General features: G+C 38.2%; 1 protein-coding gene across 1 annotated transcript in view; it reads left to right on the forward strand.

The window, feature by feature from the left end:
* The window catches only part of cdkal1 (CDK5 regulatory subunit associated protein 1-like 1), a 445,321-nt gene that overhangs the window by 416,309 nt on the left and 5,774 nt on the right, over positions 1-23,238 (forward strand). Inside the window, exons 13-14 of the mRNA XM_081388640.1 lie at positions 5,190-5,273; positions 13,125-13,289. Of these exons, the coding sequence (XP_081244766.1) occupies positions 5,190-5,273; positions 13,125-13,289 (249 nt within the window). The remainder of the gene's footprint in view (positions 1-5,189; positions 5,274-13,124; positions 13,290-23,238) is intronic.

The raw sequence follows: 23,238 nt of genomic DNA on the forward strand, positions 1-23,238 counted from the left end.
CACAGGAGCTCTTCAGAATGAACGTTCAGTCTGTGCCACCGGAACACAAATGCCTCTTTATGTGTCCTGCTGAAATCACTGAAACACTTGAAACCAAGAGCAAAATCCTTCTCATTTAGACTTTACTGTGTCTCTCAGCTGAACGTGGTGCCATGACTCACTCAAGAACACTAATGAAGCTTTATTCACTTCCCCACGTGGCTGTAATCTGACGGGCTGATGCTGATTTGAACCATAAATCACTTTTGCAGAGCTAGTGCAGGTTTGTGCAGATGTATTAGTCAGAATAATATGAGAAACATCAGTGATTAAAGACAATTTTCACCATCACATCATTTGTGTGGCTTCATTACAGAGCAACTGTGATTCTGAGCAAGTAATAAAATTAGTATGTGTGTGTGTGTAGCAATAGCCTGTAAAGCTTGATTTTAAAGCTGATATTTCAGACGTGTGTTTGAAGCTGTATAATGCAGATAAATGCTTGTGATACATGTTCTGTGTTAATGTTTTATATTGCTATTTCCATTACTAGACTGGGGAAGTATTTGTGGAATGATCTTCCTATTGCTATCTGCAGCAGAATCCATGACAATGTTCAAGAAACGGCTGAGACTTATCTTTTCCACTAGTATTTAACTGCAGTTGTCTTCTATGCTTTAACTATTTCTTATATCTCTCTTATATCTATTTTGTAGCTTGCACTAGACAAGGCAATAAAAAAATATAAAAAAACCTTTGTATTTCAAGCTCTTCTCGTGTTATTTCCTCCTTAAAAACGCTTCCTTATTTGTAAGTTGCTTTGGATAAAAGCATCTGCCAAATGAATAAATGCAATTTTTCCAGTGATCAGTAAATTCCAGTTTTTGAGCATTAGCAAAATTAAATTGTATTAATTAATGTAAATTTAATTAATACATTATTTTATTAATTAATTCAAACATTAATTTTATTGAAAAACAATAAAGAATATAAAATGTCAGTGCAAATAACCAAGAAAGTAATTATCAACAATTCAGAAAAATAAATCAATTGCAACATTAATTAAATAATTAAGGATGAAGTAAAGAAGAATGAATATGTAAAGTTCCAGAGTTTGTGTGATTGTTAATGAGACAAGTTGCTCATGATCATGATATGCCAGGAGAGCTCTGCTGCAGATCACCTCGCTCTCACTAGTGTGTGTGTGTGTGTGTGTGTGTGTGTGTGTGTGTGTGTGTGTGTCAGTGGTGTTTTCTCCTGCACACCCTAATTTAAATTAAATGTAAAAATAGCACATGCACCAGTGACGTTTTTCTCTCATTTTTGATGTTCAACATGAGTTTCTCTTTTTTAATTACTTCCTCGTGTACTCTTTTTGTCCTTGTTTCTTTTCAACACTATATAATCCAACGTGATGGTCTTCATTAAGTCCCAGTGGGTCGTCACGTTAACAGCAGACACTAAGTTTAAGGGCCGCAATTAGATTTTGGAGTGTGGTGTGAGTTTCATGTGTCTTTAAGTGTTGCTGTGGTTCGTTGAATGCCATCTGTGTTCTGAATGTGTTCGTTCTGCTGGATGTTATTCTGCACGAATGAAAATGTTTCAGTTGAATCAGTGTGGGGGTGGTTTGCCTGAAACAATTATCAGCTTTTGCTGAGTTTAAGTGACATTTGATGTGTGAAGCAAACTATCACGTTATAGAAAAACTATATAAAAGCAGTGCTGTGGAATGAAAAAATGTGTTCATATGTGAACATAAAGACAGACAATAATGACGTTCAGAGAAAGTTCACTTCACCCAAACTATGAGGAATATTTATGCAGTAAGGAAACAGACAAAGCTATTCATTCTGCTGAAAGAACTAACGCTTGAGTTTAATTCATTCCGATTGTTGTATGGATTAATTAATTGATTAATTATCAATTAAAACATGATCATCATCTTAATCCTGACACACTGCATCGTCTGTTGTCTAACAGTGTTTGATTCCTGACAAACTAAAGAGATTCATGTTCCCTGAAGAAATCTTTGAGCTTAACCTATGGAATACTGGAGTGTTTGAAGACGTGAAGCTCGCCAGAGAGTCAGTTAGTCTTTATCTCCTGAAAGGCTCGTCTGCATCTGATGTGAATCCTCTCACGTCGCCTGTAAAGCCCTGCAGATAAGCTGGCAGACCTGTGTAATTATTATTCTCTTTTGATTCAAATCCAACTGAGCTCTATTTGTTTTCGTTCACGACAGAACTGAAGAAGAGATTCCACAACAAAAATTCTCTCCTCATCATCCTGTGCTTTCATAAAACCGTCAGCCGTCATCAGGAACGGGATCCTGCAGGATCGTAATCCCTCGCTCTTACTTCGTTATTTGATTTCTTGATGTTGTCATCCCACAACCTAGATTATGCTCTATTAAGAGGGAATATTATATCTGTGATCAAATGGCAGAGGCAGGGGGCTAGTGTTTCCAGAACAAACTTGATGCTGGACGTTCTTTATCATCGGTAGGATGCGTGGCAGCACTGCTGGTCTCTGTCTCCTCTGATGTATGTTTCAGTATGGTGATGTGCTTCTCACCCCTCACCGAATTCATCATTAGACATGCTCTAGGGCTTTGGCCCGACCTTACTGTTAAAAACTTAAAGACTGAAATCATAGTCTGTCCTTCCCGCTCGAGCTGAGAAGAATGCTTAAAGCTTGTCTTCAGTGAATAGCAACGTCCATTTCAGTCTGTCCATCATATAAAAATATTGGTAACACTTTATTTTACTGTGTCCTTGTTCCATATGTTGCACGTACTTACCATAGTAATAACAGTAAATTATGCATAATTACATGCAACTAACCCTTAACCAAATCCTAATCCTACCCTAACCCTATAGTAAGTACATATAGTTGAATAATATTACTCAGTATTTAAATGTATTATCACACTGTAACAATGACACCTTAAAATAAAGTGTAACCAAAATATTAAATGGATACTGTTATGGTATACCTTTTGGGAGCTTGACAGACTTTGGTCACTATGAATTGGACTGTGATTAAATAGAAAAAAATCTGCATGAAGATAATTCCTCCTTTTGTGTTCCAAAAAGAAAATATCAGCATGTGAATGACACAAGGTTGAGTAAATAAAGATAGAATGTTCATTTGTAGGTGACCTGCACCTGTGTAGTGTGCTGACCGCTTTAAAAGTGTGTGCACAAATCACAGCTTCTTGCTAAGGAAGCAGGTTCTCGTCTGGCTAATTTGCCCACAGTAGAACATGATGGTAAGCAGCTTTTCCTGCGAGGATGTGGCTTGTTTCTTTTTAGTGCTTTGCATTGATGTGTGGAACCCGAAGAGGCTTGTCTGTGATCGCTCTGCCTGCCGGGCAGTTTTGAACATTAACAAGACGTGTTCCTCGTCACCTCAGGCTAGAGTAAGGGAAACTCCTACACGCTCTTTGAGGGAACTTGAATAATCCTATTTGCTTCATGCATATCTGAAGCTTGTGTAGGCCATTTGGAGTCAATGGACCCTATTCACAATCCTGGGGTTCTCAGAAGCGGAAGTCGTCATAGCTGGCTAAACTTAGTGGTGAACAGGAGATGACAGCAAATAACATTTTTGTATTCCCATTTGCTCCAATAGAAAAAAAAAATAAAAATCCATGCTAGCATTTCCACGACTTTACAAAAGAGGTAAAAAAAAAAAAGAGATTTATTACAGCAGTCAGAAGAGAAGAATGATGTGAAATTTGCATCACTCCCTCATCCGTAGTATTAGAAACACTCACACGGCAGTGTTACTTCATTAACATTTTTTTGTAATTTACTGCTGAAGAATAACACTGTTATGAAGTTCGTTCATAAGGGAGGTAAGGACAGATGAGACGAGAAAAGGAGACGGAAGGATGAGGAGAGACAGAGATGAGAGAGGGGAGAGGGAAAAAAACTATTTTGCATTTTTTATGCTATTTTAGCCGTGCCGCTCTGTCCTCAACCAGCGCGGGAGAACTTCCTTGCGAAGCTTGATGCACTGGATGCCCCTTGTTGACAGCCTTATCAATAAGCATAAACAAGCCTTCAAAGTCATTGCCTGATAGGGCATCAAGGCAACAAGTCAGCAGCCTTAAGCTTTCGGACACAGCCCTTGTTATTCATTGTATAGATTGTGTTTTTAAAAGTATTTGAATGCCGCTGCATGACAGAAAGATTAATTGGTTGCATTTATGTGTTTCCCCATTTTCATATAGCAGAAATGCTCTATGTATGGTGACAGAACCACAATGAAGCTCATCTGCAGGGTTCAGTAGCTCTAGAAGCATACAGCTCTCCCGTGTGTGTGTGTGTGTGTGTGTGTGTGTGTGTGTGTGTGTTGATTTACCAACTGGATAAGCAGAACATTTTCATGAGCTCAAAGGTTCAACCAAGTGGTTTTGACATAAGCAGCTCTGCGTCTCTTGTTCCTGCAGTCGGCCGAGGGGTCCCGAACAAAGAGGGCCCCTTTCACAGGCCAATAGGCTCCGCAAAGCACATTAAGTTAGTTGTGATTTCAAAAGGCCAGATGCTACATCTAAATAGAAAGAGGGCAATCTGGATTTCATAAAGCGTCTCTCTGCCCATCATTCAAGGCAACCTTCCCATCTGTTTCTTTCTGAAGGCATAGCAGGCCTCGCACACAGTTTACACACGTTTGTGCTTCCTCTAAAAGCGTGTGCGTGTGTTTGGATTTGTGTTATTCTCCCAAATATCTATCTGTGGATTAAATTAACTACTGTGATTAGTAAATCCATGGTTGCACACAAAGGCTTCTTGAAAACAGGCTTTGTGACAGTGTGATTGGAGGGAGATATTTTCCATCATAAGATAATATCAGCGTAGAGCTTACAATAGTCACAGACCAGACACATCCATCTCTTATGCGCTGCATCCCCTTTTATTTCCTCCAATTAGCACATAATAATGATGTGAATGAATGATGGTCTTGTTTGTCTCATGCATCGAGTTAAATTCATATGTACAATGTACGAATGTCATCTTTTACAAGCTAATAAACACTTGTGTTTGCTGTCAGGTCTGCAAGGGGATTTTAAATGCTTGTTTTTGTCAGCTCTTCATCACCATTACAAGCACACAGACGTCTTTAAGGAGCCGCATGCTTGTCTGTTTGTGTCTTTCAGATGCACTTTAACCTGTTCATGTGTGTTTCTCTGTATTGTTCCACAGATTGGTGAGAGGCAGCATGTCCTGGTCACTGAAGAGTCCTTTGACTCCCAGTACTACGTCGCCCACAACAAGTTCTATGAGCAGGTACAAGTTGACCTTTGACTAGTGGTAATTTAATGTCATTGAGATACTATGATATTTTTTGTTATAGATTTTGAAATAGAAATAGAAATATTTTGAAATAGATTTCATTTTTATATTTTCAGTTTAGTTAGTTTTAGTAATCTTAGTATCTGTTTAAAATTTTTTTTTTTTTAAATATGCCGTTATTGATTTTTATTGTTTATTTCAGTTTTAGTAATTTTAGTACATCAACTTAAACTAAATGAAAATGAGAAATGTTGCCCTTTTAACTAGCTGAAATAAAACGAGTTTACATTAAACTTTTATTTTATTCCAAGTAATGGAATTGTGTCTTCGTAATCAAATCTCCCTTTGACTTACAGTAGTAGTTATATTCTGCTGAAGTACAACAGTGATGATGTCTGAACTACTTTGTGGTTCATGTTTTTTTTTTGTGGTATGATTGTTGAGAGAGAAAGTGAAGAATTGATTTTATTTCAAATGTTTCCACGTCAAAAGCCAAGGTTTTAAATGTCACTTAATTAAATTTGACGTTTAAATTTAAAACTGAGCATGCCTATTTAACCTTTGGCTAAAAGTATTAAAGGGCACCTATTATTCCCCTTTTCACAAGATGTAAAATAAGTCTCTGATGTCCCCAGAGTGTGTATGTGAAGTTTTAGCTCAAAATACCCAACAGATCATTTTTTACAGCATGTTTAAATTGTCATTTTTTGGGGCTCAGAAAAACGCACTGTTTTAGTGTGTATCCCTTTAAATGCAAATGAGCTGCTGCTGGCAGCCCATATGGTGGAGCCTCACGAGCTCATGCTCAGAGCCAGGACAATCTCATCTGATAATATCAAAACAGAAACTCTCAGTAACGCTGTTCATTTCGACCCGGGTCGGACAATAATGCCCACAGAGCTAGAGATTATTTTCTGTATGGAGATAGAACAGGTATCGTTTAGTTTAATTATCGTTATAACTAATTTGTCATCTGCTTTTATCCACTATTAATACAAGCCTGCTGTAGCAAACCCCGTCCGAATGATGACCAAAATATACTGAGGAGTTCAATGAAGTTTACTGTACATCACACAAAAGATGAAGCGTTATTTTTACTCCAGAGAATCACAGTAAGAGCTGAATAAACACAGTATAAGAAGTGCACATTAAAGTCTTATCCATATGACTTTATGATGAGCTGTCATAAATTGCGCACTCTCACTTTCATTTCTGCCGTGATCAGTAACGTTAGGCCTGTCGCTCCGGAGACTGTAAGTTTGATCACGAACAGTTGTACTGATCCATCCTGGAGTAACAACAGGGGTAAATGACTAGTAAAAGACTGCTATATTCATTCTTACATCCAACAACAAAACACCTCAATCGCTTAGGAGACATTCTTGTCTACAGCTGCTCCGGCGTTGAAACACTGGCGGACTCTGTGTCCAGCTCACTCATGGACCGTCTATGCTCAAACTGCAGTGTCAATCAACAGTCGTGGGAGGGGCCTGTGCAAAGTGACGTCACATTGCCCCGAATCTGAGAACGGCTTGTTCTGAGACAGTGCTTATGATTTATGGAGATTTTAAAAAAAGCACTGGGTGGATTTTTATCATTATAGGGTGGTTGTGTACACAGACTGCCAACACACATTTATGTTCAAACACCATGTAAAAGTGAATTTTGCATAATAGGTGCCCTTTAAGAAAGCCTGACTATGCCACCTAGGTTATTTCACTACCCAGGAAAATAAAGTAAAAACACATAAGATGAAGATGAACACTTTTCATCACCGATATATCATACAAATCAATAGGGTATTTTATTTATATCAGCGGTAAAAAATCAGGGATTTTTTATATCAGCGGTAAAAAACAGTGGTGTCTACAGCCGTCTGAAACAGTCAGCCGTATGGACTGAACTGTAAAAGTTCTGTATGAAACAGGCATAGGAAACAGCAGCTAGCGCTCTCAGGCCGCACCTGAAATACAAATGTGGTAAGAGCACGAATAAACTTCATAAATTCCAACAAGATTACAAAAAACAAAACAATACTTTTCTTACTTTCCAGATGAAATTCTTACTCTATAGTGAGCTTTATGCTAACTGTTCTCGCCACACATACCTAATAACAATTGTGACCAGTCACGGAAAGTAGGGACACAAGTCGGTTCTGGGGCATTTTGAGTTATTCACAGATTCTGAAAGTGTAGTTTCCAAGCTTTCCAACGATGTGTAACACATGCAAATCTGATAATATTTGGAGAAGTTGTGGCCATTTGAAGGTAGGCACTCAAAAAAGCTCAAAGGGGAGAAAACCCCTCTAAAGATTGTTCAGTTCTCACCTCTCTCTCCTGCTGGGAGTGACAATAGGGCTCATTTACATATCATTTAGATAAGCCATACCCCCTGTAAAGCTCCCCCTGTAAAGCTGTAATGCACATGGGGGAGCAAAAAGGTCAGGAAAATGTGCCATCAAAGAAAAAAGAAAAAGTTTGCAAACAGGTAATATATAAATAAATGTCTCTTAGCATCTACCGATAAAACTGCATAGGCAACTCTTATGTACGCTGAATAAAAAATAAGATAAACTCTAGACAATGTTCAAATCAAAAACAGGATGTGCTATGTGATATAGGCTATATATATATATATATACATATATATATATATATATATATATATATATATATATATATATATATATATATATATATATATATATATATATATTACAGTACGAGTATGAATCCAAGTATGAATCAGAATAGATTTTATTGCCATTGTCAATGAAAGGTTTCACAGACTACAAATTTTCTTCGGTGTACTCATGCAATTCTACAAATAAATAAAACATCTCCAGTTAACTGGCAAAGCATTCATTTCGTTCGTTTTTTAAATAAGAGACTAGCGCTGAAATGTGTTTTTTAAAATCAAGTGATCAAAGTGCTCGTTGCCGTAGCGATCAGTGGCGCGGATACAGTGTTTTCTCGTGTGGCTCGCGCACACACCGCACTCTCTTCACTCTCTTCACTCGGACGCGCGCTTCAATCCGTTGCGGATACTATCTATTCGTTCTGGTGAAACCACAAAACATAATGCAAACGTTTGCGTGTCCCTGCTTGATATACAACCACTGATGAACATAATCGTTTTGATGAGAGTAAAAAACTCTACGAGAAAAAAAACCCTATACGAGGGCGGGTTCGAACTCAGACCCTCTGACACAGCTGGCGAAAGCTCTACCACTAGACCATTAAGATACACATCAGTTAATCAGGCAGATCTAAGTATTGCCACTGACAACATGTATTAAGCTACATCTCATTAAACGACAAATTAAACCCCATGTAACCTACTATTTAAATCGATTGTTGGACATCGTAATGTTATTGGCGTCCATCTTCATTGAATTTTGAAATCAGATAGAGCCGGCCAGAGCGCTGCATAATAGCCTAAGTAGCCACGCTGTTCCCTTGGAGGGCGGGGGCAATAACAAAAGAAACAAAAGCCGGCTTATTCAGTATGGAAATACGCACCGACAATGACACGCCCCAACTGCGTGCTAGAATCTCCGAAAAACAAGCCGATTTCAACCTCAAAATGTACGCTTTTAAATATACCAATACTGCTATCTCAAACATGGAGAGGCTTCTTCGTGATCTCAACTAACAGATTCTGCAAAAAAACGAAAATCACCAATTTTGAAAAAAAAAACGCTTCTTTCTCATTTTGCTCGAAAGTTGTGCTGCCGACTTGTGTCACTGGTTTCCGTGACGGGTCACAATTACATATTTAGACTGTGAATAGCGGCTGTGAGAAAGAGCAATAAATCAGGCAACTCACCAGGGAAAAGCGACAGGAAATTTTCTGCCCACAGAACATGAACACACGTAGGAGAATGACACCACCACACTTAGACATGTTTTTATAAAGCCACTAGATCCTAACACGCTTCAGTGATTGCACCGCACAGGTGTGCTCAATGTCAAGATGCAGCTAAACGCCAGTGAGATGTACAGAAACATTAAGATGAAAAAACTAATTCTAATGAACCAAGAGCCAGAGAAAATATTAGGGACACTCAACACCTGTCACACCTAAAAGCACGAGGCATATCTAGACAAATATACTCATAGTATGAATCGTAAGATTATTTTGAAAGATGAATAATACGTTCATGTCTGCTTGAGTTTTTATTGTTTAAATATGTATATGTATATATTTATATAATAATACAAATAATAGTTATTCTATGAAATCCGACTGCAAACAGGCATCTTGTAAATGGGCTTAATACACTTCACTTCAATATAAAATGGGAAAAATGCTCAGCTGCAATTAGCTGCATGAGTGTCCAAGTAAAAAATATACTTTTAAGACATCTTCAAATATATCATGAACACCTGTGTTCCAAGTGTTTGAAGTTTGCAGGCTTGTCTTTAGGCAAAAAGCTCCTCTCACTTTTTTTCTGGATAATTTAGTGGTTTGATCATATCTCCCCATGTGAAAGATTTTACAAAGTACTATTTAAGTGATTTGTAAGCCGAAGAAAATGTTAGCTTTTATCCAGAACGTCCATCACTGATTGTGAACAGAGCAGTGTTGTGGGGGGAAAAAAATGGTCCTTTTAACTTGTAGATCCATAAGGTCTGCAATATGAATGTGAACCGAACAAGATTGTGTTTTCTTTAATTCAATCTAGTCCTCACCTCATATGTACAACAGAAATACAAGCAGCAGCACTATTCCAGCATTTCCCACCATGACCCGGTGCCCTCACTGCATTTTCAGGCTGACGTGATGATTGACGGTCCATTTACTTTCAGAGCTGGCTTTTCCCACTGCTCAGACAGAGTGATCTTACTAACGTTTTCTGTTCCACCAGCTTCTCATTTGAAAATCCCTTTCAGAGATGTTTGTCTCCAAACAATGCCAGAATCACCTCAGAGTTAAAGAAATAGCAATGAAAAGAATGTAGTCATTTACTCACCCTCATGTCATATGACTTTCTTTTTTTCCTGGAACGCAACGAAAAACTTTGAAGACATATAGTGCCTGATGTGTTCGGCAATGCTTCGGTTCCAAAGTTTTATTTCCTCTACTTTTTAAATGCACAGGTCTTCTAAATTGTTATAAGCCATTGGTTTCCTTTCTAACTAGTTAATGTTCTTAAGTGAGACAGATATTATTATAAAAAAGTTGTTTCCGATTGAGGGAGAGCTCAGTCGGGAGCACAGACAAGCGCAGTGCTGTGGCTCTCAGCTCATTGTAGGTCATGGAGGTCACCCATCCCGCCAGCTTCCATTGATCTTTCCATTATAATGGCCAGCAGAAAGCCATCTCCAGTGCCATTGATTGAGGATGGGGCTGCACATTAAAGAATGGGAGGTCTAATCTGGGGTGCAAGCCCTCTGTTTTCTTTTCCTCCTTTTATTCTCCTTTTCCTCCTTGATCTGCAGTCTGTAAGCTGGAACGCTCTCCAGAGTGTTTGAGACGTGACTGACCATCCATCAGAGAGAGCCCAGCTTTACTCAACGGATCACCACGAACATGGTGCCAATTAAGAGCTCAGGTTGTTTGGGGGTTAAGCCCAGTCTGTCTTTGTGCTGCCAGTGCCTTGCTCAGACTCGTCAAGGACAGCAGCGAGCAGGTTTAAGCATAAATGAGTGAAAACATCTGCCAGCACCATGAGATGTTTGAAAACATGCCTTAAAGGGGTGGTTGATTATGATTTCACTTTTCTAACTTTAGTTAGTGTGTAATGTTGCTGTTTGAGCATAAACAACATCTGCAAAGTTACAACGCTCAAAGTTCAAAGCATAGGGAGATATTTGCTTTTATAGAAATTCCTTTTTAAGGACTACAACAAACAGCTGGTAGGGACTAAACAACATTCCTCCAGGGTTAGTAACATCACCAACCCTAGAATGTACATAAACCCCGCCCCCAGAACACAAATTCATCAACTAACCACACAGAGATGTCCTGTTGCATTCTACATGTTGTCACTTCTTCTTGAGTATCTCCATCATTGTCTCACTCCGGTTTGAACATAAAAGGCTAAAAGTTTTTGAAATTTTCAGTGCATGTCGGTGTGAGGTAAAAGGACACAAGCTCTTGAAGCTCCGCCCTCTGTGCCTTAAGCAGCAGTGTGTGTGTGTGCTCTCCACCATGTGCGTAAATCAGCAGTTCTTCTGGTTAAATCACCGCCAACCAAACAGTAACCAGCCACACTCCTCACCTCAGCATGACGTCCTGGTCCTCCACCATCCTGCTCATGTGTTCTTCAAGCATACGCTCACGGTCTTCAGCGCCGCCACAGATGTGTGCTTTCAAAAAGACTCAAGAGAAGACTTAATAAGACTTCAAAGAAACACTGCCTTGTCCTCTGCCACAGGCTCTGAAATACCCTTCTTTTTAAGAATGAGAAGTAAGGACTCATCTCAATAGAGATGAGACAACGATGCACAGTATTTTATCTGCCACCTTAAAATGTTAGTGTTAGACCTTCAGTGTTTGTGTAATTGAATGAAAAAGTAAATGGGAAAAAAACTCTTCTCATATTAAAGTATTAAAATTCATGGCACACGTTGGCCAGGGCAGAGATGGAGGAAAAGGAAAACACATTTATTTCCCCAGCCTAATTGAAAACGCATTCGACAGATCCTCTGATACGTCGGTGTTTTGATGAATCATAATGCGCGTTAAGCTTCTGCCAAGCCTTTCATGTCTGGGGAAGCTGGTTTTTATGCTCCAAACTTATCTGCCGCTCAGCGTAATGAAGGCAATTTCAATGTAAACCCCTATAGATCCAACTGCACAGCTTTTTAATCCACTTCAGCCTCCACATCTGGACTGATTCATCTCCCCTCAGACCTTGTGCAGATCTAAGGTTTCAGCGGAATGTGTCCGATGCTCTGGGATTAGAGGAGTGTATGGCGACCCGGCATCAAGAACCCAACAGCACATGCGAACATGAAAAAAAAGATGCTTGTTTGTCTTTCTTTCTTTCTTTTTTACCACTAGAGGAAACCAATAACAACACAGATCAAGATGGTCAATGTGGTGCTTATAAGCTCAAAACAAGCTTCTTATATGAAAATGCACAACAGGTCCTGAGGAGCGTGTGAGAACCTTTAACAAGCAGTTTAAAATGTATGTGTGGACTGTATACGGTGGAAGGCATGTTGTGAAAGCAGTGAAAAATGGCACGACTGTTTGATGTTTCAAATGCTATTGATTTCCAGTATTACATTATTACACATTCACTTTAATGGTGTGTAATGTCAGTTTAAAGTCGCCATGAACCGGAAGTTACAAACGACTTTTCTCCAGTGTTGTGACGTATTTCCAAGTGAAACGGAATATTGAATCGAGGGCAGGGTTTTACTTTGGCACTCCTCCTGTCCATCTCTCGCTCATAGCAGACTAACGGTTTGAGGGGAGTTGCCATGCCCTCGCGCCATAGCACATGACAGGAAGAGAAGAGAAGTTGTTTCGACGGTGGAGGGACGGATAACATATTTGATTAAAGAATATAAGGGCACATGAATTTTTTAAAATTAATGAAGTGCACAGATAAATCATTTATAATAAACATTACAATATTACATATAAAAATACGAATTGTAAAATTTGATTTCATGGCGACTTTAAAGTGTTCAATATGACCATGGATCTCAGAGCTAAAGATTGAGAATCCATTTGTGAGCTGTAGATTATATTTGTTGCTAAACACTATAGATGCCCCTGCTTTCCTATTGTGTTATGTTTTGTTCATAATGCTGTTTTGTATATTTTGTTATAATGAATTTAGAGCTTTTAACCTCAAGGGACTGACCTGGTAAAATGTATCTGCAGGTGCTGGTGCCAAAGAAGCCTGAGTTCAAAGGGAAGATGATCGAAGTGAATATTTATGAGGCAGGGAAGCACTACATGAAGGGACGGCCAATGGAGGATGCGCAGGTCTTCACTCCCTCTATTGCTCAGCCTCTTCAGAAGGGCCAGGTGTCTGGACTCCCTCAGGTCAGTCTACTTGACCATGTCTTTTCGGATTAGCTTGTTCTACACGTCTTTATTCTGAAGATGGCAAATTGCTCAGAATCAGTGACTGTGGGGTTTTAAAAGACTATTAATTTTCAGTAATATTATCCATTTGACTGCACTGACACTGCTGGATGAGAACAAAAATTTGAACTGAATTGAGGTGAATAATGCTACTATTGTCTTTTGTATAGCTGAATTGAACTCATTTCCTTATTGATGAACTTTAAACAGTTATTGAACTGAATCATTGAGCTGAATGATGACACTATTGTCTTTTAAAAACTGCTTTACAATTGTATAATTTCTCATATGTGACACTGGATCACAAAACCAGTTGCATGTCGCACGGGTACATTTGTGGCAATAGCCAACAATACATTGTATGGGTCAAAATTATCGATTTTTTTTTTTATGACAAAAATCATTAGGATATTAAGTAAAGATCATGTTCCATGAAGATATTTAGTAAATTTCCTACCATAAATATATAAAAAAACATTTATTTTTGTGAGTGAATGCAGCACAATCGCGAACATAAATGGACAACTTTAAAGGCGATTTTCTCATTGTTAATTTTTTTTTCCAGATTCCAGATGTTCAAATATCTCGGTCAAATATTGTCCTATCCTAACAAACCATACATCAAAGCTTATTTATTCAGCTTTCAGATGATGTATAAATCTCAATGTCAAAAAATTTACCCATGTGACTGGTTTTGTGGCCCAGGGTCACATATTTAATGAAGTTTGCATCATTCATTCTGATCCTGTTTATTACGGTGAAGCTGCTTTGAATCAGCCTGTATTGGATAAAGCGCTATAGAAATAAAGGTGACTTGAATTTTGGTTTTGTTTTGCAATCAGTGGAAAAGCCAAGTTTACCCTCTCTTTACAGTGGCCTCATTTGTGGAGTATTTTTGAGGTGTTTAGAAGCACAACAGCTTCAGCTGCAGTCTGATAGCTTGAATGTAATGTAGTAATGATGGGGTCCTTTCAGGGATCAGCAGAAGCTGGACTAGTGAACAGTCAGTTGTGCCTAGAGCCTGTGATGGCCAATTGACCGCTATGCTGCCAGAGAGTCTGTCTGAAGGAGAATGGTGTGAGCAGCACCCTATTTCAGTTTGTGTCTGAAGAGATGGACGTGACAGATTGGAGGCAGAGAGTCCAGACTTCACACTCTGTTTGCAGTCTGTTTTACATTAGGATGAGAGTGTGAAATTCAAAAAGCATGTTCACAGGATTTCTGATAGTACATGAAGCCACCTACACACAAGAATCAACTATTGAACAAACCAAATCTAATGTAGAATGTACATTCTTTAAATTACATAGAGAACTGATAAAAGAAATGAGAACGTCATTCCTGCTAAATGAAAGTCTAAAGTCTAAGTCTAATGAAAGTTTCTCTGTGTTGTATAAATTTAAACACCATTTGATGCCTGGCAGCAGTGAGACTTACTGTCTTTATCTTGAGGTCTTGGTCTGGCTTGTTAAATAAAAAGACAAGCTTTTGCTGGTTGCTGGTGTTTCCAATATAATAGCTAATTTCAAGCTAGTTTAAGCTTTTAGTTGATCCATGCTGCTTGACCAGCCACCATCCTCCATCCTCCAAAAAGCACCTTTAAAAGGATAGTTCACCCAAAAATGATCATTCTGCAAGCACTTACTCCCCCTCATGTTCCAAACCTGTTTGACTTTCTTCCTTCTGTGGAACGAATATTTCAGCTTTAGTTTGTTCATACAATTTGGGTATGAGTGCATATGGGTTGATCATTGTTTTATGTTTACATTTAATAGACTGTTTTATTCAAAGGTATACATAAGGTACACAAAAGGTATTCAAAAAGTGTGTGTGTGTGGTTTATCCAAATGGAACGCATGTGCTGCAGGTATGACCAAGCTAGTTTGTTTGTTTACCAACTAAATAAAGGTAACCAGAACTACCTCAAGCACAGGTTGCTACAGCCATTCACCATTACCATTAGTTGTTCCAGTAATTCCATTGCAGTGTCTTGCATGAAAGCTGTTTTTCTAATTCACTAACTCAAGTGGTCAGCCTGATTATTGGACTGTCTGACTTGGTGTTGATATCAAAGGGTTTAGTCTTACAAGTTTATGACTTGAAGGGTGAAAACTTGTGTGTTGTACGGTGAGGATCCAGTTCTTAGTAACTCTTTGGCCAATTCATGTCAAATGAAGGAGCTAGAAGAAACTTATAAACTCTATGTGCTCATGTCGTTCATATAGAACAGTGACTTTTAAATGAAGTGTTTCTGGGAGAGGAATCGTGCAAGCGAGATATTCTACTTCCCTAATTATCTCTCCACACACGTTTCTCTGCCTTGTGCTTCCCATCCAAAGACATCTGGCATTTAAGTAAGAGTTGATTGTTGTAGCTTGTCAGAAAAAAAACTGCCTCTGTTAGATGACCATGACCACTTATCAGCGTATTTTTAATCTCTATTTATTTCTCTTTTCCTCCTCTCTGTCTTTTGCGTTTAATGGTCTGCCAGGGCAGCAGTAAAATCTGATGGGGTGTGAAATTAAAATGTGTATCACATTTTGAAGGATCATTTGATGTCCTCTGTGTGGACGTGTTCTCTTCTCTCTAGAAAAATAACACAGCAGACACAAATTAGCACAGAATGACAAATAGAGACAGCCAGTCGGGTCATTCCTAGATCACTCATGGAGCTGGGCTTTCAAAATCCCTACCCCGACATCCCGGGGCTATTGTATCTTCCAGTTGGTCTACCAAAATGTATCACCGCCTTGTCCGACGGGCTATTTTAAATATAGTGAAATAAAATTCCTTCCTTGATTTGCGTTTTTCACTCTCTTGACTTTTTGATTGTGGGTCGATGAGAGAAATCCTTAATGTGTACTGTTGATTTAATTAAAGACATAGAACTCTCATTTCATGGTAAAACGCAACAAACTTGCGGCATTCTTTTACTTTCGTTTTCAAAACTAGCATATATCTCTTCAGGGAAAACAAATCAAGGATAACATATGCCTAGACCACCTAGACAGTATATAAAAACATATAATAACTTAAGTTTTACCTAAAAATATACACAAATTTAACAGAAATTATTCTGATAAGAATTTTCCAAAATAATGATTGGAAATATTAACTGTTTAAAGCTTCTTTTTTTCCCTTGATGTACTAATTTACTAAATTAAAAACTAATCAAAAGGAAGGAAAGTCAAGTACCTTGTGTGTGTTAGACAAGTAGTTTAACAGGACAAACTATGTGTTAGGTATGTGATGTGTAACAGCTTTGAAGTGCTCTATGTACATGATAAAGCCTATATCCAGCCTTTGCTTGGGCTGAATGCATTTAATTTCTTGTTTGTTTTCGGGAAGTTGCAGTGACGTAAACACTGTAAAGTCTGTGTTTAGGCTATTAAGGAAATGCAATTTTGCATTTAAATAAATGTTAATTTTAAAGCAGCCTATGTGTAACATGTTATCATATCATCATGCTTAACACTGAGAATTTTAATAATTGTAATGTGACGATCAGGTGTGAAGTGGAGAAAACTGTGAAAGTCGCTGACACTTGGTTGTGTGTGTTAAAATGTTAGAGGCACATAGATTTACATTTCAGTTCTACTCAGCCAAAAAAGACAGGTCAAGAAGATGGAAATTTATAGAAATTTCAGTTCAGTTAGAACCAAATGCATATTTGAATTGATTATTGTAATTTGATTATTTTATGTACCATTGTTGATATTTGTGACTTTGACTCCTATCTAATTTTTCTACATAAAAATGTCTTTTGGGGGGGCTAGTTCAATTCATTTTGGACTACCAAAATTTGTGCCTGCTACTAGCTATTTTGAAATTTTACGAGCCCTGTGGAGGACACACAAGGACACACACAGGGACATCATTGAAAAAAATCTTCAATTCAAAAGAATCTGTATTCACTGAAAATCTTCCTTTCTGTGGAAGCTCTTAAATCTATTCATATTTACGTATATTCAAACAGTAATGAGACACGCAAAAGCCAATGGTATTTGCTGCCATTATTGTCAGACATGAAGCTATAAATGATCTATTCATCAAATAGTTGTTCATTGTTGTTCATTGACAAAGACCAAAAAAACTCCCAGAAACTCATGGAAACCTGCTGGGTTTCAAAAGCAGAGCTTCTCACGTGTTCCTGCTAGTGTAAATGCATTGTGACTTGAAATTTCCCATGCCCATGGCCATTTTGGTCCATGTACTTTTTTTTTCATCTTTTTTTTTTTTTTTTTTTTAGTTGCTTGTCAAATGCTTATATTGCTTTAAAGAGAGCAGAGTAACACACAGAGAGATGAATCCAGCTTTGAATGCTGATTTATGGAGCTGTTACTCCAGTGAAGCGGAAGCAGCTGACGGGAGGAGGAACAGTGCTGTGCCACTGCAGGTGTGTAGATGTCTTCTGGCACTACATTACAACTGCACTCGCTGACCTCCAGCAATGATCCCAGACTCAGATATCTGATGAGCAAGGAAATGCTGAACAAAGACATTATTCTGAACCTAGAAGGTGTGTTGAATGGTGTGATGGTGCCCAGTAACTTAGGAAGGAATCGTCTGACACTCTCACTTGCCTTAAGTGATGTGACTAAAGCTCAACATTTGTGGTGCCCGTAAGGCCAAAGTAAGTGCTGTGTGTTTGGGAAATGGCTTGTGCAGCACTACATGAGGTAATGATGTAGAACGTTGCAGTTCTGGGATTTTCCTCTGATCCTGATCTTAGATGTTTCTGTGTTCTCCCATGATAAAGCCTTTGTTTGTTTGTGTTTATTAGGGACTAATTAGATTTGCTAGTGTTAACTGATGTTAATTGATAGGTCAGGAAGGACTAATTGGAACTTACTGTAAATTCCCCAGAGAGTGTATGTGTGTGAATAAGTTTGAGATAATTAAGTTTTATAACACAAGTGTGTATGTTTATCGCTTTATGACTGAAACTGCTCCGATCAATTGAGAGAGACAATGAGAGAGAGATTCTTAAGTGACAAACACGGCCCTGCTCTGTTGAAAGACACTGCTCTCTCTCTCTCTCTCTCTCTCTCTCTCTCTCTCTCTCTCTCTCTCTCTCTCTCTCTCTCTCTCTCTCTCTCTCTCTCTCTCTCTCTCTCTCTCTCTCTCTCTCTCTCTCTCTCTCTCTCTCCTCTCTCCTCTCTCCTCTCTCTCTCTCTCTCTCTCTCTCTCTCTCTCTCTCTCTCTCTCTCTCTCTCTCTCTCTCTCTGTGTGTGTGTGTGTGTGTCTGTCAGCGGGTTTCTCTAGTGGCAATTGTAATTTCTGGACCTTTACATCATCTGGAGAGCCACTGGCCAAGTTTTCCCTGCTGACACTGGCTGTTTCTGTAATGGATGTGGACACGTTCCTGTCCTGAGTCTCATCCTACACACATCCCATCTAGAAAAGTGAAGGAGAAACATGAAGTGATGGTAGTGTTGGTTGCATTTTTTTTTTTCAGTCCTGTTTCGCATGTACATACTATGGACTTATTGTAGTAATGACACTAACTAGGTAATAACTAGGTACTAACCCATGTTTTTACCTTATTACTCAGTACTTTTGTGGGTAGGTATACTGTAAGTACATTGAAAGTGCATGTACTGTAAAATAAAGTGTAACCGTAGTGTAAGTTCTTCTAGCCTATTTTGATGTTAGCCATCTGAGTGACTACAGCCAGCTGGAACGTGCTTATCAAAGCACATATTGCTTTATTTCTGTGAATGTTTGTTGTTTGTTCATGTGCAAACAATTCAAGCTGTATTTATATCTGTGGTGGGCCAGTCAGTCAGTGCTGTGAAGCAACACAAAGTTAAATATATTTTAGACTTACATTTTTAGGTGATTGTATCTGTTTTTCAGCCTTTGCAGTAATTTTATGTTTGACATTTATAAATACAGAGTACAAATTACAAATTACATTTGTTAATTGGTTCTTTGGCATGAATTGCAGTGGCTTTCTTTACATTTCATGCCTAAGAGTGGTATATTTACAGAAGTTATGAGAGGTGTCTACTGCGAACTGGCATTGACTTCTTAAATAATAATCGTAAATAATGTTCATTAAAACATTTAGGCATTTTATTTCAATGTAAGTGTCCTTCAGCTTCCTTGGTAATAAAGCAGACATTGTACTGATCTGTCTCCCTTTATATGTTAGTTCGGTAACACTTTACAATAAGGTTTGTTAGTTAACATTAGTTAACTACATTAGTTAGCTACATTAGTTAACATGAAATAATAATGAACTGCACGTATACATCATTTATTAATCTTTGTTCATTTTAATTTCAACATTTACTAATACTTTACTAAAATATTGTTAACATTTGTAAATGCGCTGTGAATTAACATGAACTAACAATGAACAGTTTTTTTAATTATTTTTTTAAATATTTTTTATTAACTAGCATTAACAAAGATTAACAAATACAGTAACAAATGGATTGCTTGTGGTTAATTCAGGTTAGTTAATACATTAACTAATGTTAACTAATGAACCTTATTGTAAGGGGTTACCGTTAGTTCTTTACGTTGATCTTGTTCTTTACTCTAGTTCCTTTCTGTCCAGTTACTGTTACTGCAAAGCCAGATATCAAACTGAAGAGGGATCCTTTGAGCTCATCCCATTCCTCTCTGCTCGCTCTGTTCTTGGGTTGAGTTCTCTGATGAGCTGTGACAGCAAAGTCTCTGCTTCTACAGTCTTAGACTGAATGTTCACACTCATGTACAGATGAGGTTTTCCTGTTATTTGTATTGGTCATTCACTGATGGATAGAGGAGCAGTGTCAGTAACTTGATTGATGACCCTGATGGGAGGCTTACTGGATGTCTGGAAAAAATATTGCACAGTGATTGCTGTTGGCTGCATTGGGTCTTTGTATGCACACTGAGATTGAAGGTCTGAGTGTTGATGTTCCTGATGGGTGACTGAAGCCGCAGCTCTGGCTGAAATTCTTTAATCATGTTATTTATAGGGGTCATTAACTGCATTTAACTGTTTTCTGGGGTGTACTTATAATAGCAGTATGATTTTTCATCAGAAATTGTCATAATTTAGAAATAAATACCCAGATTTTTCCCTCTGATTTGAACGCTCTGTTTTAAGGGGCGTGTCTGCTGTGAGACTTCAGTGTAAACGCCCACTGCTGTGATTGGCTAACATCTTTGCATATGAAATAGCCAGTATTACTTGTGGAATTATCTCGAAAACTTTTAGCATGTTTGTTACAGCTCTCAAGGTTTACTAATAGTGAAAAGTGTTGATTATAGCATTATATCTGTGGCATTATATTTAGATCGTGGCATGAAAGGTTGCAGTGATGAGCATTGTAGCCGATCACATGTTGAGTGCATGAATGCTGTGATCTCTTCATTGCAACTCTATTCCTGCACTCTAATGAATGATTTCATCATAACTAACAGTGCAAACACAATGTAAATAAGAGATTTGTTGATTATAACCATAGACTATAGATAAAAGGGACTTTGTTATAATGGGAGTTTTGGCGAGAGTCCAGAACTCAGTCACAGATAAACTTGCGCTGTTTGATTGACAGCTCCAGCAATAGTAAAGGAAGTGTTCTTTGATCGCTTTCTATATATAATTTAATCACAGTTTAAATAACAGATTATTTTCATCCTACTAAAAGAAACAATGTGAAGTTGACCGTTTAGTCACTGGTTTGATTTACTGACACAGACAAAGAACATCTGACTGTACATGAATCATTACATATCAAAAATCATTGGTCACTGATCAGGCATTAGAATTAACAGATAAACTGTAAAAATCTGTTAGTAAAACCTGTGCCGAAATTGCGACTGATTTGCCAAAGAATCCACAGTGAAATGTACCGAATACAAATATCCTAAATAATGCTCAACTGAGACATTCACATTGTTGAAAAAAAAAAAAAAAAAAACATTCCTAGCGTTAGGATCCTTTGGAAGTTAGCATAATGTTATTTTTAGTCCTGTGATCCACTGATTGCTCTTCTCTCCTCGTCATCTCACTAACACGCCAGTGGGCGGGGCCAAAGTTGGAATGATGAAGTAGACGTTGATTTTCTTCGGCAGAGGCGGTCTTTCACATAGGCACATTCCTCAACGAGTCGTTCGCTAGGCTTGGATATAATAAAATTAGTTTTTGGACTAACAAGGAAGTTCTGAAACTTACAGGATACTCTTATTAGTATGATGACCTCTTATATGTCAGAAGCTCAAGGAAATTTAGATTTCACAGTTCATGACCCCTTTAAGTGAAGAACACACATAAGCTGAGTTTGTCTGTGTGGATGCAGAGATCGTGTCAGACAAGACCTTTTAAAAATTAAAAGGAAATAAGAACCAAACTGTGAACAAACAAGTGTATTCTATGACAAAGATTGTTTGTCATTCAGTGTGTATGTTTGGTCATGTTAAAATGGCGTAATATGAATTTGATTGTGCTCATCTATTTTGTTGTAAGTGCAGTGCACTTGAAGAAAGACTGCCAACATGCTTTTCTGATTTTTGATTGATTTTGTAGTGTCTTGTAGTCATGTCGTGTCTGGTGTGGACTGACAAATTGCTTTTTGCTGGAATCTTACTCCGTCACATCTGGTTAGGACACGGTATAACGCTGGTTCCCACTTGTTATAAAATAGAACAAAGAAGGAACGAAGAACACGGTGTGTAGATACTACTGCTGCACAAAATCACATTTAAGGAGATGACTCTACCCAGTCTGGTAGTTTTTTTTTTTGGGGGGGGGGGGGGGGGTATTCTGTTGTTAGACATGGGAGTCTGCAGGAAGTGCTGATCAAAAAACTCTTTCTGCCTCCATACAATCATATTTCCAGTGTGATTCATTGGCCAGAACTGAGAAATGTTAAATAAATAGTTAAAGATAAATTTGACTGATAGCATTATTTTCTTAATTTCCAAATTTCTATAAATAACTTAATAATTATGTAGTTAAAATCTGATATAGTGGTAGCCCTACTCTGGATTAGTCAAGTACTTTGTTTTGATTTGTTATGTTTTGCTTGCTTGTTTGTTTGTTTTATAAGGGTTTGAGCTGTTAGTGGTTAGTCTATATGCTCTGAAACATTGATGCTTTAATGCTGATGCTGAAACATTGATGCTCATGTGGGCAACACAGGTTCAAGTCCAGTTCACATCATTTCCTAAAATATTTAATATAATGGGACAGGTGTCAAAACAGACATCTTCATTTTCAGCTCTTCTTCAGTGTAGACAAGCATCAAAACAAGAAGATTTTTCCATTCTAGTATATTCCTGTGTTTGGATGTTGTCAGTGTTTATTTGGGTTCGGCTGTGTCTAATCTTCATGGTGAAGTGTCTGAGATAGATGGATCACAGGCTGGTGTGTGTGTGTGGATTATCACCTCAGCCGGGCGGGAGATCGTTCAGGTGTCTGGAGGCCCAGCATCCCTGTCCTTGAGCCTCTCACCTCAGTCTGAGCCGCCACAGTCTATCGACGGACACTCATTAGATTTGTGTGTGTGTATGAAGCAGACATGAATCAATGTGGTGTCTGGATGCAGCATGCACTAGCGGTCACTCTAACTGACATTCATCAAAAGAGGAGAAAGAACGGGAGAAAAAAGGAAAATATATTGACAGACGGAGAGAGTAATGAGAGAGAAATAAAACTCACTGGCTCCCTCCAAACTAGACTGTGTCACGCAGGTGGTTGTACAAACACACACGAAGATGAAGATAAACGTAAACAGGCAATATTTAATAGGTCCACGTGATAATCCACAAGAACAGAGTAGCATACAACTCATCCATGAACTGATGACACCAGACAAACTAACTCAAACGGAACTGAACATTTAAACACAATAATGACATAATTAATTAGTGCACAGCTGAACATAATCAGTGTCCATAACAACAA

Source organism: Scardinius erythrophthalmus, assembly GCF_964197995.2.
Source record: "Scardinius erythrophthalmus genome assembly, chromosome: 16".
NCBI classification, from domain to species: Eukaryota; Metazoa; Chordata; class Actinopteri; order Cypriniformes; family Leuciscidae; genus Scardinius; species Scardinius erythrophthalmus.